The following is a 25,834-nucleotide window of genomic DNA, read 5'->3' on the forward strand; positions in this document are numbered from 1 at the left end:
GATTGAGATTAAATCCTCCCAAGAGTTTCATAAGAAAGATCCTTGCTTTGTATATTGCCAAGGGGTGGTTACGTGTCATGCACTTAAATGTAGCTCATTGTCCTTTTTGTACTACAGGCGGCCTTTAATTTTAATTTTTGTCTGCTGGTTGGCATCCCCAGCCCATCCTGGCCTCAAGTATTTATCTAGATTTGTGTTCCGGTAAACACGAACTTGTCTGATATGCATTCTAAATGTAACTGCTTCAGTACTATAAGAATAGTCATTGGGCTGGGAAGGTGGCTCAGTAGTAAGTGTTTGCCTTGAATGTATGAGGCCTTTGATTCCTCAGCACCACATAAACAGAAAAAGCTAGAAGTGGCGCTGTGGCTCAAGTGGTAGAGCGCTCGCTTTGAGCTGAAGAGCTGAGGGACAGCGCCCAGGCCCAGAGTTCAAGCCCCACAGTGGACAAAAAACCAAACCAAAACAAGACAAGAATATTCATTCACCCCTGCCCAGGTCCTGCTGGGATTAGAAAGAATTTGCAGCCAGTGTCTTTTTAAAGATCTTTCCAGTAAGTATAGATTTCTAGTAGTAAAGGGAATCGTTAGTAAAGCTTCCTGATCAAGGAAGAGCTTCTTTCTTGTTTCAGGCTGTACAATCGGGTAGTCCAAAGGAAGATAAGAAACATAGAGACAAGAAGCTGCACAAGGATTCAGAACTGGACCTCCTCGAATACAAAGAGCACAAGTACAGGGACCCAGACCGAGATGCTCGGCACAGAGACCTCTATACCTCTAAGGAGAATCCCTACGGGGAGAGAGATCGAGAGAAGCACAGGGAAAAGAGAAAAGACACCAAAGACCGGGAGAAAGAAAAGCTGAAAGAGAGACACCGGGAACAAGACGCAGAAAGGCTTCACGGCAGGGGAAAGGACAGAGAAAAAGAGAGGGATAGAAGGCCTAGGAAAGAAGAGATCAAGCAGACTGCCGCCTACCACAACATCCTGGTCCGGGAGGCACGGGACCGGCAGTTGCTGGACAGAGCAGACAAGAAGACCCGCTCAGGTGAGTAAGGACTCAGGTGAGTCCTTACTCACCTGAACCCACTGGACTGGCTACAGAATTTTGTTAAATGTGTTTCCCACCGGGCGCCAGTGGCTCATACCTGCAATCCTAGTTGCTCAGGAGGCTGAGATCTGAGGATCATGGTTTAAAACCATCCTGGGCAAGAAAGTCTGTGAAACTTTTTTTTTTTTTTGGTCGGTGGTGGGGCTTGAACTCTAGGCCTAGCACTCTACCTTGAGCCACAGCGCCACTTCTGGTTTTCTAGTGGTTAATTGGAGATAAGAGTCTGCCCAGTCTGGCTTTTAACTGTGATCCTCAGATCTCAGCATCCTGAGTAGCTGGGATTACAAGCATGAGCCACTGATGCCCGGCATCAGAAATTACCAGAAAACCAGAAGTGGCGCTTTGGCTCAAGTGCAAAGTGCTTGGCTTGAGCTGAAGAGCTCAGGGACAGTGTCCAGGCACAGAGTTCAAGCCCCATAACTGACCAAAAAAAAAAAAAGTGTTTCTTTTAGATATTCTTATTATTCAGGGCATTTGGCATCATTTTATTTTCTCCTATTTATTTATGAAGGCTTTGGCTTTGTAGGTACAGGCCCCTATTTCTCTCTCTCTCTCTCTCTCTCTCTCTCTCTCTCTCTCTCTCTCTCTCCTCTCTCTCCCTTCTCCCATTTCTTTTTCTCTTTCCCCTCTCTCCTCCTTTTTCCTCTCTTCTCTCCTCCCTCCAATGTGTATGTTATACTGAATTACATATATATATATATTTTTTTTTAATTTTTTAACTTTTTTTTTTTTGTTGTTTGGGTCTGGTTGTAGGGCCTGAACTCTGGGCCTAGGCGCTGTCCCTCAGCTCTTCAGCTCAAGGCTAGCGCTCTACCACTTGAGCCACAGCGCCACTTCCGGCTTTTTTCTTTTTGCTTATGTGGTGCTGAGGAATCGAACCCAGGGCCTCATGCATGCAAGGCGGGCGCTCTACCACTGAGCCACCTTCCCAGCCCCTAATTTTTAAAATTTTTTTTGTTAACTATGGGGCTTAAACTCAGGGCCTGGGCGCTGTCCCTGAGTTTTTGTGGTCAAGGCTAGTTCTCTACCACTTGACTTACAGCTCCACTTCTGATTTTCTGGTGGTTAATTGGACATAAGAGTTTGACAGACTTTCCTGCCAGGGCTGGCTTTGAACCATGATCCTTAAATTTCAGCCTCCTGAATAGCTAGAATTATAAGTGTGAGCCACCAGTGCCAGATTATATTCTTTTTCCTTTTTTTTCGGTCGGTCTTGGGGCTTGAACTCTGGGCTTGGTCACTGTTCCTGCGCTCTTCAGCTCAAGGCGAGCACTCTACCGCTTGAGCCACAGTGCCACTTCTGGTTTTCTAGTGGTTTATTGGAGCTAGGAGTCTCACAGACTTTTCCTGGCTTGGCTGGCTTTGAACCATGATCCTCAGTTCTCAGCCTCCTGAGTAGATAGGATGACAGATGTGAGCCGCCAGTGCCCAGCAGAAATAGCCTTATTTTTGTTGTGTGAATAACTAAGATGGAGTTTGATGGGTTGAATTACCACTAATTAATTTTAACAGTAACTGCTATTTTACAGCTTAATGCTTTTTTGAATTATTATTTTGACAATCTTGTTTATTTCTTTTTTCTTTCTTTCTTGCTTTCCTTTCTTCCTTCCTTCCTTCCTTCCTTCCTTCCTTCCTTCCTTCCTTCCTTCCTTTCTTTCTTTCTTTCTTTCTTTCTTTCTTTCTTTCTTTCTTTCTTTCTTTCTTTCTTTCTTTCTTTCTTTCTTTTTTTGTCGGTGGTAGGGCCTTAACTCTGGGCCTGGGTACTGTCCCTCAGCTCTTCAGCTCAAGGCTAGCGCTCTACCACTTGAGCCACAGTGCCACTTCCGGTTTTTTTCTTTTTTCTTATGTGGTGCTGAGGAATCGAACCCAGGGCCTCAGGCATGCAAGGCAAGCGCTCTACCACTAAGCCACCTTCCCAGCCCCTCCTGGTTATATCTAATAACATCCTTTTTGTTTGTGCTTCCTGCTCTTATTTTTTCAGCACAGTATTTAAGATGTGATGGAAAGGCCAGCTATACAGTTAGACTCTTTGAAGTTCTTTCTGTCATCACCCATAGATCTGTTTCCTCATTCATTTTCCTTGTACATCTCCATTTGTCAAGGGCCTACCTTTCCTGCTCACTCATCCAGTCTCACCGTCTAAATGACACTTATCCATTAGCTTTCTCAGACTCAGGGCCCAGCTGGGCCTTGCCTCTGAATCACAGGCTATCCACCCTCTCAGGTTTGCTAGATAGCATAGATTCTCCCTGCTTCCCCCTGCCAGTGGCTTCTCTCGAGATTGTGGGAAACATCCTCACTTTGCCCCGTAACTGATGCTTCAGCCTCCCCTCCCTCGTGGTGGGCCCCTTCCATGTTTGGAGCCTCCTCTTGCCTCTGTTTCCCCAGTAGGGGGTCTCAGGAGGCTGTGGGGGGCTGTTGCTGAGAAGGAATTTCCTTTGGGCTTCATACTTGATTAAAAATTTGGCCAACAGGGCTGATCTTTCTTAGACAGCTCTACTGTCCATGCAGCTCTGTTTCTGGGCACAGAAGCCCTAAAGATGTTTGTGCGGGTGTTGGTGCCCCTTTCGACTACCATGGGTACGACTTACACATTTGCCAGCTTGCTTTAGCAAGAAGAAGGGAAAAAAATTCATAACTGTTTCTTAGATTGCCATATTTAGCGCCTATTTTATTCTGTTTGAAGTTTACACACTAGAACTTGTCATACTTTTGTGCCAGTTCTGGGACTCAAACTCAGGGCCCTGGCACTGTCTCTGAGCTTTTTTGTTTCAAGGCTAGCACACTATCACTTCAGCTACAGCACAACTTCTGGCCTTTTCTGGGGAGTTTATTGAAGACCAGAGTCTCGGGGAACTTTCCTGTCAGGCTGGCTTTGAACTCTGATCTTCAGATCTCAGCCTCCTAAGTAGCTAAAATTACAGGTGTGAGCCACTAGTGCCTGTCACTCTTGTGTTTGGAAATGTGTTTTGTTGAAGACTACCTTAAACTATTTGTTAACAGTATTTGTAGTAACATCAGCAAGCTGTTAGACAATCCTTTATAAGCTAAAATTTGGGAGAGTTAAAAATATGTTCAATATTTTTGTTTTTTTTAGGTAGTAAAGTACGAATTGAAGAAAAAGAAAGGAGAGATGAGGATTCTGAGAGGGTCGATGAAGATAGAGAAAGAAGATACCGGGAGAGAAAGGTAGCCGGGTGGCCCACTGAAGGGCTTTCTACCTGTCTACGCAGGCCTGGGGGGTTACCGGGGAAGTAGGTGCGAAGGAGTCAAGCCCCAGGGCTAGTCAGTCTCTTCTCTTGAGGTCTCCTGGTTTTTCTCTAAGACTAACTCTTGCTTAATTTAGCAAGTTTTGAAGACACAGATAATAATAAAACTAAAACTATTCCCCACTTAGAGATTATTGATAATATTTAAGTATATGTATCCTACCCTGTTTATATATATATATATATATGTATGTATACATATATATACATATATATGTATGTGTGTATGTATGTTATGTATGTATGAATGTGTTTATGTAATTTCCTTAAATTTGTTTTTTGTTGCTTTTTTAAGTTTTGGTGTTGTGGTTCTGGTCGTGGGGCCTGAACTCTGGGCCTGGGCGCTGTCCCTCAGCTCTTCAGCTCAAGGCTAGCACTCTACCACTTGAGCCACAGCACCACTTCTGGCTTTTTTCTTTTTGCTTATGTGGTGCTGGGGAATCAAACCCAGGGCCTCAGGCATGTAAGGCAAGTGCTCTACCACTGAGCCACCTTCCCAGCCCCAATAAGTACATTTCTTGTCAAACTTCTTACCCCTTCCCTCATTTTTCTCATACTTTCCCTTCCCCCACCCCCAAGTTGTACAGATCATTTCCAACATTTTGTCTTGTGAATATTGCTGTTGAAATGGTCCCTCCCTCTTGTCTTCTATCTCACTCCCTTGTTCCCTTTCCCTTCCCTAATTCAGATACACACACACACAGACACACACAGACACAGACACACACACACACACACACACACACAGACACACACAGACACACATGATACCAGCATACCAAAATCAAGTCCAGTGACAAGGGATATACCATAGGGGGAAGAACATATAATAGAAACAAGAAATTGCATAGTACATTAAAGACAACAGCGTTTTGTTGCTTTATATTAGTTTAAACTTAATACATCTTGAGTATTTTCCTGAGTTATGATATTTTTGGTAGTATTTGAGTGAATTGTAATTAATATTTAGTCATATGGATTACTTGTCCTATCTGCAGTTGTTGGACACTTAGGTTGCTTGATTTTTTTTTTTAAGTATAAAGACATCCATTGTGTGAACTTTTTATATTTATTTCTAATTATTTATGGTTAATTTCTGGAAATGAATGGATTAGATAAAAAAATATAAACCTAACCCACTGTTTTTACATAAGAATTATATAGTTATTCATAACATCACAGAGAACTATTATAATTTTTAATATTGCTAATTTGAGCTACAAGATAATGAAATTTTTGAAAGTTTAATTTTTTTTTTTTTTTTGTCGGTCGTGGGCCTTGAACTCTGGGCCTGAGTGCTGTCCCTCAGCTCTTCAGCTCAAAGCTAGCACTCTGCCACTTGAGCTACAGCTCCACTTCGGTTTTGTAGTGGTTTATTGGAGATAAGAGTTTCACAGACTTTCCTGCCCGGGCTGGCTTTGAACCATGATCCTCAGATCTCAACATCTTGAGTAGCTAGGATTACAGGCGTGAGCCACTGGCACCCAGCTGAAAGTTTAATTTTTTTTTAATGTAGTTTAAATTACATATCGTAAGTGTTCATATTTTAGGGTGCAGTGTTACTTTTTTGTATGTGTGTGTGTGCTAGTTGTGGGGCTTTAATTCAGGGCCTGTGCTCTGTCCCTGAGCTTTTGTTCCTCAAGGCTAGTGATCTACCACTTGAGTCACAGATCCAGTTTTGCCTCTGTGTGTCTGTGTGTGTGTCTGATTAATTAATCTTATAGACTTTCCTGCCTGAGCTGGCTTTGAACTGCAGTCCTTGCATCTTTAGCCTCCTGAGTAGCTAAGATTATAGGCATGAGCCACTGGTGCCCAGCACAGTGTTTTTAATACCTGTACCATGTGTAAAATGATTGCAACATTGTAACAGGTGACTGACAGATCCAACATCTCAGACTGTTTTGCATTTCTTTGTTTTAGGAACATTTGAAATCTTCCCTACTAGCTTTTTCCCCCCCTTTTTCCTTTTTAAAATTGTGATTAAGAAGTTGTACAAATGATTTTAATTCCGTAAATCAGGTTATGAGTAGTTAGTCTTGGTCATGATCACCCCTGCCATTATCTCCTCCATTTCCCCCATCCCATGCCTACTACCCTCAAGCTACGTAGTTAGGCTTTACATAATGTACATCAAATCTGGTAGCTCCCTCCTTCCTGCTGGCCCCTCTGACTGTCCTCTCCTGAAAGCCTGTTTCTCCTCCTGAGCTTAAAGCCCTGTGTGTGTTTTGTGTGTCTGGCTCCCACACATGAGAGAAAATGGTGCTGATGGTCTCTGAGCCTGACTTACTTCACTTAGCATGATTGTTCTAGGCCCATCCATTTCCCTGCAAATGATAGAATATTATTCTTTCTAATGGATGAGTAAAATTCTTCCATTGTGTATATGTACCACATTTTTCATTTTCTTTTTCTTTTCTTTTTTTTTTTTTTTGGGGTCTGGTCGTGGGGCCTGAACTCTGGGCCTGGGCGCTGTCCCTCAGCTCTTCAGCTCTTCAGCTCAAGGCTAGCGCTCTACCCCTTGAGCCACAGCCTCACTTCCGGCTTTTTTCTTTTTGCTTATGTGGTGCTGAGGAATCGAACCCAGGGCCTCATGCATGTAAGGCAAGCGCTCTACCACTGAGCCACCTTCCCAGCCCCCCACATTTTTCTTTTTTTCTTTTTTTTTGGGTCCGGTCGTGGGGCCTGAACTCTGGGCCTGGGCGCTGTCCCTCAGCTCTTCAGCTCAAGGCTAACGCTCTACCACTTGAGCCACAGCACCACTTCCGGCTTTTTTCTTTTTGCTTATGTGGTGCTGAGGAATCGAACCCAGGGCCTCGAGCATGCAAGGCAAGCGCTCTACCACTGAGCCACCTTCCCAGCCCCCCACATTTTTCTTGATCTACTCCTTCCCCCTTTTCAGACTATTTAGTGGGTTTCATTATGCTGTCTTCCTCTACCTGCATACCGTGTCACCCTCTGTATCCTTCCCCTCCCCCTTCATCCCAACTCTGGTGCTCATATCCTCCTTGTGCTCATATCCTATTATATTGTAGTTTCTACACATGAGTGAAAACATACACTGTTTGGATCTTTGAACTTGGCTTCTCTTGGTCAACATGATTGTTTCTGGTTGCATTTATTTTTGTGCAGATGGGGTAATTTCTTTCTTTTTTTTTCTTTTTCTTTTTTCTTTTTTGGGGTCCGGTTGGGGGGCCTGAACTCTGGGCCTGAGCGCTGTCCCTCAGCTCTTCAGCTCAAGGCTAGCGCTCTACCACTTGAGTCACAGCGCCACTTCCGGCTTTTTTCTTTTTACTTATGTGGTGCTGAGGGATCGAACCCAGGGCCTCATGCATGTAAGGCAAGCGCTCTACCACTGAGCCACCTTCCCAGCCCCAAGGGGTAATTTCTTTTTTAAGGCTATACTCTGTTATGCATTTACTGGATTTTCTTTATTCATTCTCCTTGGCTGATAGGCACTTAGGCTGTTTTCCCAGCTGGGCTATTGTCAATAGTGCTGTGATTGTGTTGATTCACACTCCTTAGATTTTGTGCCTGAGGGTATAGCAGGATCATAGGAGGTCCAGTTCTAATTTTTTACTGATTTCCAGGTTGCATTAGTTTATAGTCCCATCAGCAGGGAACAAGGGTTTCTACCTCACACACTACATTCTCACCAGCTCTTGATGGTTTTCTTTCTTTCTTTTGTTCATTCGTTCTTTCTTTTTGCCAGTCCTGGGGCTTGAACTCAGGGCCTGAGCACTGTCCCTGAGCTTCAAATTTTGCTCAAGGCTAGCACTATCACTTGAGCCACAGTGCCACTTCTGGCTTTTTCTATATATGTGGTACTGAGGAATCGAACCCAGGGCTTCATGCCTGCTACTGAGCCACATTCCCAGCCTGGATTGTTTGTTTCTTTTTCTTTTCTTTTTTTTGGTTGGTCTGGGCCTGGGCACTGTCCCTCAGCTCAAGGTGAGCGCTCTACCACTTGAGCCACCACTTCCGGTTTTCTGGTGGTTAATTGGAGATAAGAGTCTCACGGACTTTTCTGCCCGGGCTGGCTTTGAACGGTGATCCTCAGATATCAGCCTCCTCAGTAGCTAGGATTACAGGTGTGAGCCACTGATGCCGGCTATCTTACTTTTTTAAGCCTACTTTAAAAGGCTATCTCTGCTAGGCATTTATGTTGTTGTTTTGTTTTGAATTTGACTTGTGGGTTATTTATATATGTATATGTGTATGTCTGTCGTTATGTTTGCAGTAATTGGGATTGAATTCAGGACCCTGAGTTTGTCTGGTTCTATCCCAATGGAGCTAACTCTTCCATAGCCCTTTTGTCTTGGGCACGTGCTGGTGGCTCACGCCTGTAATCCTAGCTACTCAGGAGGCTAAGATCTGAGGATCATGGTTCAAAACCAGCCTGGGCAGGAAAGTCTGTGAGACTCTTATCTCTAATAAACCACTAGAAAACCAGAAGTGGCACGTGGCTCAAGTGGTAAAGTGCTTGCCTTGAGCTGAAGAGTGCAGAGACAGCGCCCAGGCCCAGAGTTCAGGCCCCACGACAAACAACAACAACAAAAAATGACAGAATGGTGCTCTGTGCCCGGGTTGGTGTGGGTTGTAGCTCCCTGTCTGTGATTCTCCTTGTCTCTGGGGTGACAAGCCAGTGGTGCTCTGTGCCCGGGTTGGTGTGGGTTGTAGCTCCCTGTCTGTGATTCTCCTTGTCTCTGGGGTGACAAGCCAGTGGTGCTCTGTGCCCAGGTTGGTGTGGATTGTAGCTCCCTGTCTGTGATTCTCCTTGTCTCTGGGGTGACAAGCCAGTGGTGCTCTGTGCCCAGGTTGGTGTGGGTTGTAGCTCCCTGTCTGTGATTCTCCTTGTCTCTGGGGTGACAAGCCAGTGGTGCTCTGTGCCCGGGTTGGTGTGGGTTGTAGCTCCCTGTCTGTGATTCTCCTTGTCTCTGGGGTGACAAGCCAGTGGTGCTCTGTGCCCAGGTTGGTGTGGATTGTAGCTCCCTGTCTGTGATTCTCCTTGTCTCTGGGGTGACAAGCCAGTGGTGCTCTGTGCCCAGGTTGGTGTGGGTTGTAGCTCCCTGTCTGTGATTCTCCTTGTCTCTGGGGTGACAAGCCAGTGGTGCTCTGTGCCCAGGTTGGTGTGGATTGTAGCTCCCTGTCTGTGATTCTCCTTGTCTCTGGGGTGACAAGCCAGTGGTGCTCTGTGCCCAGGTTGGTGTGGGTTGTAGCTCCCTGTCTGTGTTTCCCCTTGTCTCTGGGGTGACAAGCCAGTGGTGCTCTGTGCCCGGGTTGGTGTGGGTTGTAGCTCCCTGTCTGTGATTCTCCTTGTCTTGGGGTGACAAGCCAGTGGTGCTCTGTGCCCAGGTTGGTGTGGATTGTAGCTCCCTGTCTGTGATTCTCCTTGTCTCTGGGGTGACAAGCCAGTGGTGCTCTGTGCCCAGGTTGGTGTGGATTGTAGCTCCCTGTCTGTGTTTCCCCTTGTCTCTGGGGTGACAAGCCAGTGGTGAGGCACCCAGCAGCGTGCCTCCCCTCTTGCTGGGTGGCAGGTACCACGAGTAAGATGTAGTCGTGACCAGGCTGGCTGTAAGTTTTGATCCCGGGATCTCTGCCACACATGTAGTTAGGATTAATCCTTGAGCTATTGGGCCCAGCGTGTAAACTCCGAAGTGAACAAGTCTGTCGTCTTGTTGATGAAATGCTTGGTGAGCCCTTTTCCCACTCTAGAGTTATGTAAGTAGTTGTCTGCTTTTTGTTCTGGATCTTTAACTTTGTTTTTAGACTTGTCTTTAATTCCCATGAGGTTTCCTTTGGCAGTGTCTCAGGTTTATAGTTATACTCGGTCAGGTAATGGAGGAGGCTGCCGGGATCCCAGGGGAAGTGAAGGGACCACAGGGAGCAAGGACAGAGACCCTGGCCTGGATGAGCAGAGGGGACCTTGTGGGAAAGGCTGGGGTGAGGTGTGCCTCAGGGCTGACCGGCGGCTGTCAGCACTGAGCTCTGGCTGGAGCATTCCTTGTACAATCGTTGGACAACTTAAGTTGATGTCACCAGTTATGTACTGAGTCTCTGCAATGTTTGAGGGTTATATAGATAACTAATGAGGGGTGGTCCTCATTTTCAAGACTCCCATCTAGATGGGATAGTGAAGTAGGCGATTCAGTGTCATTACAAAAACTGTGGCATTTGGCAAAGTGGCCATTTGCCTAGAGAAGTTATGAAGACTTCATGCAGGGTGCAGGGTGGCGGAGGACCAAGAGGGGCCCTCCAGGGACTTGGAGCATCCAAACCATCCCACTGGGGGGCTGGACCCTGTGACCACGGCAGAGAGAGTGCACTGGGCTTCGGCAACTCTCTGGTGTTGGAGGTTGGGTGGCCAGCAGCATCTGCGAGTGGAACAGTGGTGTGAATACGGTTGACAGTGGTAGTTAAAGGATTGTTCCTGGTGGTCTCTTACCGAAACACGTAGAAGGCCGAGGACGTGTTTTCATTTGCTCACACACTTCTCTCTGTTGTCCCCTCAGTTGCAGTATGGTGACAATAAAGACAACCCTCTCAAGTTCTGGCTTTATAAAGAAGAAGATGAGAGAAAACATAGAAAGCCTAGAGAAGTAGATAGAGAAAAGAAACACCAAGAAAAAGGCAGCACAAGAGAGAAGAGAGAAAAACATTCGAAAGAAAAGGGGAACTTTCTCACTGACAAGGAAGGGGAAGAGAGACACAGAGAAAAACGGCATCGGGACCTTGATGACGAGAGGCATCGAAACCACACTGAGAGGAAAGAGAGACTGTCCAAGGAAGAGCATAAGAAGAAGGAGTCCAAGGTATCTTCTTAAAAACCTCATTTAAAATTTATCCTTTATTATCTCTAAGTAGTTGACTGTACAGGGAGCTGCCATTGAAAAAAGCTGTTTATGAGTACACTACCTCAGTATCGCCCTTCAGTGTTCACACCCGTTCCCTACCCTTCTTAATTCTGTGGGATAGACATCTTCTCCTCCTCATTTGTCCACCCTTTTCCCTTGACTCTGTCAGTCAAAGTACCTGCTTCCTAGTGTTTCATTTCATTTTATTTTAAAATACAGTTTTGTCGTTATTATTATTAAGGTGTTATACAGAAGGATTACCGTTTCGTAAGTGTGGTAATGAGTGCATTCCTGTTTTTGGACAATCTTCTCCTGCTTTCCCTAGTTTCCCCCTCGCTTCCCTGCCCACAAGGTACGGTCATGTTCCACAGTGTCTACTGAATACTATGATTGCATTGGTTCACCCTTCCCCCTCCCTCTCTGCACCCCTGGTGTTTTATTTTGCTGAACTTTGCCTTTTTTGAGGAATATACTGTTTGGTTTATATACTACCCAAGGTATTTACATATAGATTAAGCTAAGTCTAGCTTCTACACACAAGGAAAAATGTGTTTTCTTTGTTACTGGTATAGTCATCGTGAAACCAACGATCACCGAGAAAAAGTTGTATTTAAACGTAGTCAGACTGCAGTGTACCAGTGGCTCATATGCATGATCTTAGCTTCTTAGGAGGCTGACATCTGAGGATTGTGGTTCAGAGCTAATGTGGGATTGCTAAGTATCTCAAGTTAACAAGCAAAAAGCCAGAAAGTGGACATGTGGCTCAAGTAGTAGTGTTGGTCTTGAGCAAAAAAGCTAAGGGACAGCACCCAGGACCCAAGTTCATGCCCCAGAACTGTCAGTAAATAAGTAAGTAGACAAATAACTTGGCTAGATAAAGTTAAGGTTCATTGCTTAGTAGTTGCTAAGTTTTTATTGCTGTGTCAAAAGATGTGACGTAAACAACTGAAGGGAGGGATGATTTATTTATTTATTTTTTCTTTCTTTATTTTTTTTTTGGTCCGGTCGTGGGGCCTGAACTCTGGGCCTGGGCGCTGTCCCTCAGCTCTTCAGCTCAAGGCTAGCGCTCTACCACTTGAGCCACAGCGCCACTTCCGGCTTTTTTCTTTTTGCTTATGTGGTGCTGAGGAATCGAACCCAGGGCCTCAGGCATGCAAGGCAAGCGCTCTACCACTGAGCCACCTTCCCAGCCCCATTTTTTTTTGGCTTATGGCTTTAGAGATTTCAACCATTGTGTTGGAGTGGCAGAGCTGTTCACCTCAGGGTAGCTAGGACACAGGGGGAGTGGGGGAGCGGAGAGACAGGCGGGAAAGAAGAAATGGTTTCAGAGTAAGAGAGTCAGAGCGTGTCCCTGCACTGTGGGCTTTCCCCCTTCCCCTTTTGTTTATGGGATGGTGCAGCCCCATTCAGGGGACGTCTGCCCCTCTACCTGACCCTCCCTGGAAACACTCTATAGACACCTTCAGTGATCTCCTTCAAACCAAGCTGACATTCCTGATTAACTCGCAAGTACTCATCTTGGTACAGATGTGATGCAGGTCTGCTTTGTGATCGGAGGCGGAGATTATTTATCTTTTAAGGAATAAGGATCCATATCTTTGATTTGGTCATAAGCATACTTTCATTTTTCAAGACGGGGTTTTACTGTGTTGCTCAGACTTGAGCTTTGAGCTGCTCCTTATCTGGAGCGGTCCTCCTATCTCAGTCTCCCGAGGCACTGGCCCTCAGCTGTACGGACCGCACACCCTGGTGTAAATGAACTTTGACATGAAATTTTGAAACCTAAGGAAGCTAATGTTTTTAAAGTGAGAATTAAGTGAATAACTTATAAAACAGTTATACACAGAATTGGTATACGTTTACTAAAAACCCAGAACCAGAATAAGAGTGTATTACTGTCGATGGCAAAGGATCTGATTTCCTTTTTTGTATGTTGAATTCATCCCTGTAATTGCTTAATATTTTATAGACTCACTTTAGTGACTTGTTTTCACGTGCACTCTGGCTGTTTTTAGATAGTCTGGAGCTATTGTGACTTCATTGTTTTGCTTCTTGGCATATAATCTCAGGGTGATGTCCCAGGCTGGGGGAGATAAAATCTGTAGACACAGGATATAGATTTCATGGCCAGTGTCCATGAAAGCATAGGGTCCAAAAAACAGCATTAAAAGCAGGAGCAGTTAAGCCCAGAAACACCTGTGGTAGGGGCAGGTCGCGCCTGGTGCTATGACCTTGGTGTGCCCTTAGCAGTGATGCATGGTGAGTTGTAGTCAGCCCTCCGTCTTGATTGCCTTTCCCTACAGCTGTGCTGAAGCCCCACTGTCACCTCCTTGTGGGTCAGGGTGCTGGGTGCATGGCTTAGCAGCTGGGAGACCGTGCCAGTCTTGCCCGTGTGTGAGACAGGCAGCAGGGACGTACCCTGTACTCGGCCGCCTGGGGCCTTGACCCGGTGCCTTGTCCCACCGTGGAGAGCCTCTGTGAGACGGTGCCTCGGGGGTTCCTGGACCCAGGTATGCATTCTGCTTGGTCTAAAATTTTCTTTCTGTAGACCAAAACTTCCTATTTTTCCTCCCAGCTTCACCCTCCCCCCCCTCCCCCCCCCCTTGGCAGTCGTGGGGCCTGACCTCTGGGCCTGGGTGCTGTCCCTCAGCTCTTCAGCTCAAGGCTAGTGCTCTACCACTTGAGCCACAGCGCCACTTCCGTCTTTTTTCTTTTTGCTTATGTGGTGCTGAGGAATCGAACCCAGGGCCTCAGGCATTCATGGCAAGCACTCTATCACTGAGCCACCTTCCCAGCCCCCCTCCCAGCATTTTTATTTGATTATTTTCAGACATACAGCGAACTATATTGAACACCCCGTTCTTGTCGGTAGATCTCATTGACCATGCTTGTTCCATGCATAGGTCACGTCTGGTTACTAGAAATACATGCTTGAGTTGCATCTGTTTAGTTCTGCCCTACAAATGCCTTTCTGACACGTCTTAATACATACATTCGGCTTTTACTCTTAAGGGTAAATGAAAAAAAAAATTAGTGAAGAACATGCATCATTATTAAGCCACTGTCCTCAAAGTTTGTCCCAGAAGAATTCTCTCCGTGCTTGATAAAGTCCTCCTCTTTCTTGGAGTCACTGGGGCTTGAACTCAGAGCTCTGCACCACTAGGCAGGTGTCTTCTCTTTTGCTTTATTTTCAGACGGGTCTACGTCTACGCCTGGCAAGCCTGGGCCACACACTGGTCACACTCCACTCCCAGCTCTATTGGTCGGGGTGAATTGTCTCCAAGTGGGCTCTCCCAGTCTCTGCCGCTGGGTAGCTAGGATTATAGGTGTGAGCCACCATGCCTGGCACAAACTTTCCCATTGAAACAACTTGACTGTTGTAGGTGCCAAGGATATGATATCAAACAGGTTCCCAGTATGACATTAGGAATGATTCCCCACCCCTTTGGTGCTGGGGCTATGGCTTGAACTCCAACCCTCATACTCTTCTTAACTTATTTGCTCATAGCTGGTGCTCTACTGCTAGCTCTACACCTCCACTGTTTGCTGGTTAATTGGAGATAAAATGTTTTGGATTTGTCTGCCTGGCTTCCAACCTTGATTCTCCGATTTCAGCTTATGGAGTAGCTAGGGTTACAGGTATGAGCCTGGCTAGGAATGACTTTTGATCGTTATATAATTCACATTTTTCTTTTTCTTTGTGTTGACTTGGATTAGTTGTTACGTTAATCTGGTGTTTGTTATACTTGTCCTATGGTGCTATAAAGTGCAAGGGGCACTATTAATAACAGGCCAGTCTGTTTTCAGATGATTATTGCTTGCTTTCATCCTTCTTCCCTCCCTTCCTTCCACCTTTTGTATGAAAGAGCATTTTAATCATTGTCCTTAGAAATGATAAAGACTGTGCATGTTTTGGAAATGAGACTGTGCCAACCAACGGCTGTCACTCAGAAATACGCTATCAGCTACGATGGTTGTTGCATGCCACCCCACATTTTTATTCAGGAATAACAGACAGTGTCCGCACAGCCTCCGCTCCCTTCTCATGCACGGGTATGCCACATCTCCAAGCCTGGCTGGAGCGCTGGCGGTCTTTTGACTGACATCACCTGCTTAGAATGACTCATCTTCCCCTGACCATCACTTCCCATTCGTTGCTAGAAAGAGTATTGTGAAGGGATTGATTTTCCTTCTGTCTTTCTCATGACAGGGTCCTGACCCACTCACCTAAATAACTATACACAGTTCAGAGATCTTTCTAGAACCAAACTGATGGCTGTTTCAGATTTCTGTCTTACAAACTGATGGAGCACCTGTAATTCATGTTACTTTCTTTTCTGACAATCTAATCTTTTTATTTTAAACTTTTAAAGTCTAAGTAGTTGTACAAGTAGTTCAAGTCAGAATATGAATACAGTGCATCTTGATGTCACCCCTTTCAACATTCTCCCCCATATTTTTCAGTCTCACGTATACCCTCAAATTATATACCATTTTTACAAATGTATATTGAATATAATGACTATATTTGTCTTTTTTTTTTTTTTTTGGGGTCCGGTCGTGGGGCCTGAACTCTGGGCCTGGGTCCCTCAGCTCTTCAGCTCAAGGCTAGCGCTCTACCACTTGAGCCACAGCGCCACTTCTGGCTTTTTTCTTTTTGCTTATGTGGTGCTGAAGAATTGAACCCAGGGTCTCAGGCATGCAAGGCAAGCGCTCTACCACTGAGCCACCTTCCCAGCCCAATGACTATATTTGTCTACCCTTTCCTTTCTATTCATCTAACCTCTTCCTATCCCCGCCCCCCCCCCCCCCCCCCCCAAGAAAAGCCATGTTTCAGTTTCCTGGTATTCATTTGTTTAACAATTCATTAGTTGTTCAGAGAAGTTACAGTTAGAATCTTCCCAAGTATACCATTCTTTAGTCTGTTTGCACATATGACCCTGTATATGTTTATAGTTTATATCTAACATCTACGTTTAGGAGAAAACACATAGTGTTTGTCTTTCTGAATCTGAGTTACTTCACTTAACATATGTGGAAGCTAGAATTAGGTTGTAAATAAATAAGTAAATGCTTTAGTAGGTATGCAAGTATACACAAAAGTATTAACTGAAATACTTCAGGGGAAAACTCAAGCAGTGTAATTCTTTAGAAAGGCTAACTCACAGGCCTTTCACATTTTTGATTTACATCAGTCAGTTGGACTACAGGGCTTCATTCTGATATTTCTGTATATGCATACACTATGCCATGATTAGAAGAACATTGTTCTGTTTTAGGAGATGTTGCATTCGGAGTTGCTTGCTTTTTCTTTATGGTTTTTTTCTGTGCTGGTGATGGAACCCAAGGCCTTATGTATGATGAGTATATACTGAGCCAGTGAGGTACATGTTCAGTTCTGCAGTTAAATCAATTAGAGATGAAAAGGGTATAGCTAAGCATGATGAAGATGACAAGATGTTTTCTAATGTCATGGACTGGTGACCTCTTTTTTTTTTTTTGTAAGTCCTGGGGCTTAAACTCAGGGCCTGGGCACTGTCTCTGAGCTTCTCCATGCTCGAGACTAGCACTCTACCACTTGAGCCACAGCTCCACTTTCAGCGTTTTTTCATTCGTTTATTGGAGATAAGAGTCTCATGGACGTTTCTGCCAGGCTGGCTTTGAATTGTGATCCTCAGACCTCAGCCTGAGTAGCTTGGATTATAGGTGTGAGCCTCTGGCCCTGGCTTCCATCTATTTTCGTTCTTCGTTATTGCTGAGCAATACTGCATTTGTATATGTATCCCATTTTCTTTCTCCATTCATTGATTACTGGGTACCTAGGCTGATCACCTAGCTTGGCTATTGTGAATAGTGCTGTGATATAATTTCTATTATCTGCTGGCTTGCCTTCCTTCGGCTATATTCCCAGGAGTATAGTAGAAAAGGTCAGGGGGTACTGTCATATAGTAGGGTTTTCAATTATTTTTTCTATATTGAGGTTTGGACTCAGGACCTGGTGCCTGTTAGGCAGATAGTACTCTGCTACCTGAACTGTGCTGGAAACCTGCTCCATTCCTAGCTGAGCCTACACAGTGATTTCTGTCGTGGCTGCACTAAGGACATTTCCACTGGAAGTCTCCTCACCCTACTCTTACCAGCATTTGTTACTGCTTGCTTTTTGGATGATCGCCCTTATGACTAGGGTGTGTTGGAATCTCAGTGTTGGCCTGTTTCGTATTTCCTTAATGTCTAAGTAGACTGAACGTTGCTTTGTATGCTTGTTGGCCATTTTATTTCTTCTGAGAATGATTATTTGATTTGCCTGTTCATGAATAAAATGTTTGTTTTAGGAGTTAAGTTTTCCAGCTCTTTTTTAAAATTGTTATTGTGAGAGTGGTGTACAGAGGGGTTCTAGTTACACAAGTCAGATAATGAGTGCATTTCTTTTTGAGCAGTGTTCCAAGCTCTTTAGTACCAGTATTGGGGCTTGAACTCAGGGCCTCATGCTCTATAGTTTTTTGGTCAAGGCTGACAGTTCTGTGTTTTTTGCTGGCTATTGGAGATAACAGTCTCAGGCCTAGACTTGTTTTGAACCAAGACTCTCTCATCTCAGCCTCCTGAGTAGCTAGGATTATAGGTTTGTACATCCAGCTAGTTAAGTCTTAACTACATCTTTGTTTTCTAAGAATGTTAGAACTGACAGGCCAAATGTATAAATCCGTCTAAATCTTTTTTTTTTTTTGGTGGTGGTACTGGGGTTTGAATTTAGGAGATGTGCTTGCTAGGCAGATGCTCAACCACTTGAACCACTTTGCCAGCCTTTTTTTGCATTGGTTATTCTTCAGATAGGGTTTTACACAGTCTTAGGGCTGCCGGGACTGTAAACTTCCTCTTAGTGCTTCCTCTGGAAGTCCAATTCTTGATCTCTCTTTTCAGCAGCCCACCAGCATTTATTGGTTTATAATCTAATAGTTTTTTGTTTTGTTTTGTTTGTCGGTCGTGGGGCTTGAACTCTGGGCCTGGGTACTGTCCCTCAGCTCTTCAGCTCAAGGGTAGCGCTCTACCACTTGAGCCACAGTGCCACTTCCAGTTTTCTGGTGGTTTATTGGAGATAAGTGTCTCATGGACTTTCCTGCCCTGGCTGGTTTTGAACCAAGATCCTCAGATCTCAGCCTCCTGAGTAGCTAGGATTACAGGTGTGAGCCACCAGTGCCCGCTATAATCTAATAGTTTTAATCCTATATTTAAATTCACTTAATTCAAGAGAAGGTTGTTTAATTTTTTTTTCTATAGGAGAATAGGCCCTTGAAATAGATGCATCCTATATGTTTGAAAGTCTATAATTGTGTGTATTATGAGGCACTTGTTAGGTTTGTTACTAAATATGTTGTGTATGTGAAATGGATGGCCACAATTATTTTACATACTGATGTAATGTAATTACTCATAAAATACATGAGTTACCTAATTTGTTAAAGATAGCTAGCAAAAATAGTTATCTTAACATTTACTTGTAGCATAGATGCTGTTAACTTTTAAATCCACACTTGCTTTTAAATTTATTAATTATTCTTAATTCATTATAATGTACAACTTAATGGTTATGGAATTCTTTCTTCATTTGCTAGAATGGTGAACACAGAAATCGAGGTGCACGTTTGAAAAGAGATGGGCCTGGCAGCCAGTAAGGAGGACACGTTCTGTTGACTCTTAAGTTTAATACAGTTCTAATGGAATGCTTTAAAAATTAGTCTTACTTACAGATGGTAAATAGTAATAACCTATAGTTGTACTTTGTTTTCTGTAGACTTAACTCCACCAAATTATACTTTAGGTATACTAGAGCAGCTAGACACTTATTATAAATGGCGAGTCGTTTTTTAGCTTTTTGAATATTGTCTCATGCCAACTAAGAGAATCAGTGTTCACTCTGCGGGAGACTGGTTGGTATGGGAGCAGCCATGGCCCCACCTCACCTGAAGTCACGGCTGCAGGTGGCTGGTCTAGCCCCTCTTGTAGGTGTGAGCACATTCATTCCGGCTCATATCCACAAAAAACACACTGTGCAAGTCTCCTGTCCAGTGTTGGTAGTGGGTGAGTGAGCGGGAGAGAGAGAGCCTTCAGGCCTAAGACAGGTCCCGGCCAGCTGGTGCTGGGGCCCATGTGGGCCTCAAGAGTGATCTTTCAGTGAAACTAGGATGCTGATAACCTACTCTGTGGATTGCAGATTGGAGTTCATATGTAAACTAAGTCTGTACAGAAGCCCTAGGTTGTAGTTTACTTTAAATACTTTGTATTTTATTTTGCAGTGGTAAGGTTTGAGTCTAAGGCCTCGCTGTGCTAAATGTGCTACCACAGAGCCATACCCCAGACATTAGTACTAGGTTTTAATCTGCTGTTTATGACCATGGTAATTTGTACTTCCTTTTCATACTTTAGTCAAGCTTGCTTAAATGTCTTTGCAAAATTTTTACCAGTTTGAACAAGGCTAGAACTTAGTCCTGGGGAGCCAAATTACTGGATTTAAAACTGATAATCTGTTAGAATACATGCCCAGTTCTGTGATCTATTGATTGGGAAGAATGTGGGTTGTAAAAATTGAGAATCAATTCAAAATTTGAAAACCCTTAAATCTTAACTAACATATAAGATTAAAAATAGAGAGTATCTCTCTGGGAATAGAACCTATAACTGAACATTATTATATTAAACATAAATTAGTACTCAGGATTGATGTACAGACATACATACAAATGTTGGTCAAGATGCATAGATTCTTCTGTCTGCTGAAGATATTATTTTGTATTGATTTGTTCCTGAAATAATAAAAATATTAGGAATATTTTAGTTTTCATAGTTCTAATAAACCATGATTTTTCTAACCTTTAGCAGTTGACTAAGATGGAAAATATTTTATTTTTAAGTTTTATTATTTGTTTATTTTTTAACTCAAGGCCAGGGTGTTATCCCTCAGATTTTTTTCACTCAAGGCTGGTGCTCTGCCGCCTGACTCACACCTCTGTTTTTTTGTTGGTTTATTGGAGATAGGAGTCTCGTGGATATTCATGCCCCGGCTGTCTTCAGACAGCAGGCCTCAGATCTCAGCCTCCTGAGTGGCTAGGATGACAGGTGTGAGCCTGTGGCGCCCCTCTCCTTTCATTGCTTTTTGAGACAGGGTTTTTGCATGTAGCACACACTGACTTTGAACTGAACTCTCCAGCCTCAGCATCCTGAGTGCTGGATAATAAGCATGTGCTACCCGCATGCCTGGAAAATTCCTTACTCCTTACAAGTCTACACTTAAAAGTAAAATTTGATTTTGATCATGTTTGCTTTCCAGGCATGCAGAGAATTTAGTAAGGAGTATTGGAAAGGATAAAGATTCAAGGAGGAAGGTAAGAAGTCTCTACTGAGAACATGTGGGTTTTACTATGTAAGATTTGCCCTGTGTCTTCGTTGAGTTTCCCTTGGGAACAGAGCTGAAGACAGGCATCTACAAATAATGTACATAAGTGCGATGCCTCAGCACACCTGAGACTCACTTTGAATTAGAAGAGTCAAACAGATTGAAAATAAGACTGGCAAAAAGAAGCTGTTGAATGAACTTGGAAGACAGCTGGAGGGGCTACGCTAAGGCCGGACAAAATAGACCTGGAGACAGAGTGTGTTATCAGAAATGTGTATTTCACAATAACCAAGTAATTTGCGAAGCAAGAAGATATAACTCTTTAAATGAATGCAAACCTAATGAGAGCCCCAACATTTAAGAAGCAAAAGTTGACAGAATTGAAGGGAAAAAACAGTTTACGGCACTAGAGACTTTAGCCCTTCCGTTTGGGTACTAGTAGAGCTGGCTAAGGAGGCTGGCAGTGAGAGACCCCGCAGAAGCAAGCATCTTTGCACAGAGGAGCTCCAGCTCCCCGGGCTCTGTGTCCAGTGCACACCTGTGTCCCCTCCTCACGGTGCTTCCCTGTTGTAAGTTGCCTTGTGAAATTATGTTGATGTCCAGTGAGAACTGTAACAAGTGCTAGGTTTTTTTACATTGCATATAAACAGTACTCTTTTGTTATTGGTGGTGGTCGTGGTCGTGGGGCTTGAACTCTGGGCCAGGGCTGTCCCTCAGCTCTTCAGCTCAAGGCGAGCATTCTACCACTTGAGCCACAGCGCCACTTAAGAGTTGCACAGACTTTCCTGCCTGGGCTGGCTTTGAACTTCGATCCTCAGATCTCAGCCTCCTGAGTAGCTAGGATTACAGGTGTGAGCCACCGGCGCCCGGCTAGTGCTATGTTTTTTTTACACTCTGGGCCTGGGCACTGTCCCTCAGCTCTTCAGCTCAAGGCGAGCGCTCTGCCACTTGAGCCACAGCGCCACTCCGGTTTCCTGCCCGGGCTGGCTTTGAATCGTGATCCATAGATCTCAGCCTCCTGAGTAGCTAGGATGACAGGCTAGGATTATAGGCCTGAGAAATAGGTGCCCAGCTGGTCTTTATTTTTTTATGTCATCTTAAATTACTATGGTAAAAATTGTTTTCATCATTTTGGTTATTTTTTATTTCTTACTGTAAAGGTGATGTACAGAGGTGATGTACAGATGCACATTTCTTTCTGGACAGTTCCCCCTTCCAGTCCTCACTCACAAGTCAAGTAGCTCATGTTCAGCGTGGTGTCTGGTGTTCATCATGGTTTTCCAGAAAGAGTTTTGACTCAGGGTCTTGTGTCATTCAGGCAGACTGGCCATCTCCTGCCCCTGCCTCACGCGCGGTGCACTGCCGCGTGCACACGCCACTTGGCCAGCTTAGACTATCTAAAAGAATAACTGTAGAAGGGGCCATGGGATTCGTGCTTACTTATTACCAAACCCTTTTTTCTAGTGTTTGGTTTTGTTGTGGTAGATAATGTGGCAGACATATTTTGAATTTTATTTGATTGTTTCAGAACTCTTGATCTTAGGTCATAATTTGGTGCTGCATTTCCCTGGCTCTTTAGTCTGATTGGCAGTCTTTTCTATGAAGTAGGTCACATGTCTGGCCATTGGGCTGCAGATCAGATTTCTTCCTTACTTTGGCTGGTCTTGGGGATTGAACCTAGGGTCTTGTGCTTGCTTGCTCTTGCTTGTTCTGCTGGCACTCTACCACTTGAGTTGTACCTCCATCATAACCTTTTCATGATTATTTTGGAGACAGAGTCTTGTGGACCCTTCTGCCTTGAAAACTTGTAATTCCAACATGCATCTTCCATCATGCTGTGCAGGCTCTGTGTAGGGGTTATTTTCTTTTTTCTTTTTCTTTTTTAAAAATTTTTTTAGGGGTCCGATTGTGGGCCTGACCTCTGGGCCTGGGCGCTGTCCCTCAGCTCTTCAGCTCAAGGCTAGCGCTCTACCACTTGAGCCACAGCACCACTTCCAGCTTTTTTTTTTCCTGCATATGTGGTGCTGAAGAATCGAACCCAGGGCCTCATGCATGCAAGGCAAGCGCTCTACCATTGAGCCATATAGAGGTTATTTTCATTTTTCAGAGGTAATGGCTGAGGCACAGAGGGGTTCAGTCACTTGCCCTAAGTCACACAGTTACCAGCCACAAAGCACCTGTTTCACAGGCTGCTCCTGACTGCTGATCTTGGCCCCTCCCTGGGAGAAGCTGGGTGGGGACCCAGGGGCCGCCGCCGCCCTGTCTCCTGGCTGACTGTTGTATCCTCTGTCCTCCAGCGAAGCCGGGAAGAAGGTGCCTCACTGTGGACGCTGCCTCAGCACCAGGAAGGGGAAGAACCAGTGGTAAGAGTGCCTCTCACGTTTTCATAACTCCACCAGGCACAAGCCTGCTCATTTGACTGGCGGGACAAAGGACTTTCCCACTTGTACTTACTTGAGAGCCCTGGGCTGATAGAGGTTGGTCCTGTTGACAGGCAGAGGGAAGGAAAGGATGGAGGTGGGGGTGGGGTGGGGTGGGGAGGAACAGGGGAGGAGCAGCGACTGTGTCCATGCTGGTGTGCCTGGCCTGGAAGAACGTGAGGGAGGAGCAGGGGGGGGGGGGAGAGGAACAGGGGAGGAGCAGCGACCGTGTCCATGCTGGTGTGCCTGGCCTGGAAGAACGTGAGGGAGGTGCAGGGGGGAGGGGAACAGGGGAGGAGCAGCGACCGTGAACATGCTGGTGTGCTGGCCTGGAAGAACGTGAGGGAGGTGCAGCGACCGTGAACATGCTGGTGTGCTGGCCTGGAAGAACGTGAGGGAGGTGCAGGGGGGGGGGGGAGAGGAACAGGGGAGGAGCAGGGACCATGTCCATGCTGGTGTGCCTGGGCTGGAAGAACGTGAGGGAGGAGCAGGGGGGGGGGAGAGGAACAGGGGAGGAGCAGCGACCGTGAACATGCTGGTGTGCCTGGGCTGGAAGAACGTGAGGGAGGAGCAGGGGGGGGGGAGAGGAACAGGGGAGGAGCAGTGACCGTGTCCATGCTGGTGTGCCTGGCCTGGAAGAACGTGAGGGAGGAGGGGGGGGGGAGGAACAGGGGAGGAGCAGCAACCGTGCACATGCTGGTGTGCCTGGGCTGGAAGAACGTGAGGGAGGTGCAGGGGGGAGGGGAACAGGGGAGGAGCAGCAGTGGAACTGGGAGCAGAGGGGTTTTTCCTAAGACACCTGAGAGCCGGGTGTCATGGTGTGCTGCTGTCCTTGTAGTGAGGAGGTCCAGCTGTTGTGAGCACAGGTGAGAGCCAGGTGTCATGGTGTGCTGCTGTCCTTGTAGTGAGGAGGTCCAGCTGTTGTGAGCACAGGTGAGAGCCGGGTGTCATGGTGTGCTGGTGTCCTTGTAGTGAGGAGGTCCAGCTGTTGTGAGTACAGGTGAGAGTCGGGTGTCATGGTGTGCTGCTGTCCTTGTAGTGAGGAGGTTCAGCTGTTGTGAGCACAGGTGAGAGCCGGGTGTCATGGTGTGCTGGTGTCCTTGTAGTGAGAAGGTCCAGGTGTTGTGAGCACAGGTGAGAGTCGGGTGTCATTTCCTTGTAGTGAGGAGGTCCAGGTGTTGTGAGCACAGGTGAGAGCCGGGTGTCATGGTGTGTTGGTGTTCTCGTAGTAGGAGGCCCAGGTACTTCCATTTGTCTCCTGTAGAAGCTTAGGCACAGAGCAGAAGAGCAGCCCTGGTTTCTCTGGCTCACATTGGTTTGTCATGTAGTGTTCGTCTAGTGTTGTGCAGAAGTGACCGTGTCTGTCTGTGTTTTCCTCTTGTACTCACTGGCCAAGTACCTGGCACACTAGTGGGAACTGTAGTGAATGAATTCTGGGTGAATGAATTGTTCCAAATCCCGGCTAGCAATAGTTCATGAGCATGTCACTGGTACCTACTGAGCTTGGACATGAATAAGAAGTTTTGGAGGTATGTAAACATCTACCCGCTGTCATCTTACTGGGTACAATGGTTTGTGCCTGTAATCCCAGCTAGCCAGGAGGCAGAGATGAGGAGGATCATGGTTCTAGGCCAGTGTAAACAAAAATTTAGTGAGACATTTCAACCAGTAGCTTGCTGTGATAATATGTGTGCTGATCATTCCCAGCTAAGCATGGGAAGATGTAGGGAGGATCTCAGTCTGTCCGGGGCTGGCTGCCAGCTCGGCCCTATTTGAAAAACAACCTAAAAGCCAGCATCACTAACAGGATGAGTGCTGCCCGAGAAGTGCCAGGCCCTGAGTTCAAACTCCAGCACCAGAAAAGTGACTCTTAATCTTCGTGTGTCCACATCTGCGGGCATGCATGTGTGTGCACTAGTGTATGCGTGCACACGAGTGTGCATGTGTACGCATGTATGTGTGTCTGCATGCACGTGTGCACGTGTGTGTGTGTACTGTACTGAGGATGTAGTTCAGGACCTTGTGCTTCCTGGGCAGGTGCTATACCACTAGAGCTATGCATGCAGTCTTTGGTTTTTAGTTTGCTTTTCGGATAGCCTTGTGCTGTCAGTACCTGGGCTGGCCTTGAACTGCAGCGCTTCATTCTCCACCTCCAGGTAGCTGGGATTGCTACCTGGGCTTTCCTCATTGTGTTGCCCCGACTGCCCTACCCCACAGTGCCCAGCCCACCCTCCCACCTCAGCCAGCGGGTAGCAGGTGTGCCACTGCGCTTGCCTCAGTTTCCTTTTAATTAACTTTGCTTCAGTGCTAGAGGTTGAACCTAGGATCTCATGTATGCTAAGTCAAGTCTCTGTCCCCAAGCTGCCCATATCCCTGGTGTCTTAAGAGTTTTACATTTATGGAGAAATTAAGCAGATATCCGTCATAGATCCTGTTACCCTGCCTTGCCCCCACACCCGTTTCCTTTATTAAGAACTTGTTCATTATTCCTCTTACATTGGTTACAATTGACAAACATCCACTGGGCGTCCGTGGCTCAGCAGGTCTGCTGCTGGGTCGAGCGGTCTGTGCCTTTAGACAGATGTGTGACTTGTGTCATTCAGAGTGATCCAGAGCCCTGAAATTCCTCTCTGCTCCGCCTCCCTCTCAGGCTCCTCACTCCCGTCTTTTCATTGTCTCCCAAGTGTTACCTTTTCCAGAATGTTGTCGAGTTGGAGCCATGCAGAGTCTGTCACATGGGGATGTGTAATGTGTGCTTTGGAGCCCTCCATGTCTTGGCAACTTCTTTCTTTTCTTT

General features: G+C 45.6%; 1 protein-coding gene across 3 annotated transcripts in view; it reads left to right on the top strand.

Moving 5' to 3' along the window:
• The window catches only part of Dync2i1 (dynein 2 intermediate chain 1), a 70,997-nt gene that overhangs the window by 5,324 nt on the left and 39,839 nt on the right, over positions 1-25,834 (top strand). Inside the window, exons 3-8 of one of the 3 annotated variants that reach the window (XM_069997210.1) lie at positions 632-1,046; positions 4,207-4,298; positions 10,888-11,187; positions 18,840-18,895; positions 20,552-20,606; positions 22,915-22,980. In XM_069997210.1, the coding sequence (XP_069853311.1) occupies positions 632-1,046; positions 4,207-4,298; positions 10,888-11,187; positions 18,840-18,895; positions 20,552-20,606; positions 22,915-22,980 (984 nt within the window). The remainder of the gene's footprint in view (positions 1-631; positions 1,047-4,206; positions 4,299-10,887; positions 11,188-18,839; positions 18,896-20,551; positions 20,607-22,914; positions 22,981-25,834) is intronic. The other 2 variants (XM_069997211.1, XM_069997212.1) reach the window with 2 other exon arrangements.

Source organism: Dipodomys merriami, unplaced genomic scaffold (genome assembly GCF_024711535.1).
Source record: "Dipodomys merriami isolate MVZ:Mamm:240054 unplaced genomic scaffold, mDipMer1.0.p SCAF_5, whole genome shotgun sequence".
Lineage (NCBI taxonomy): Eukaryota > Metazoa > Chordata > Mammalia > Rodentia > Heteromyidae > Dipodomys > Dipodomys merriami.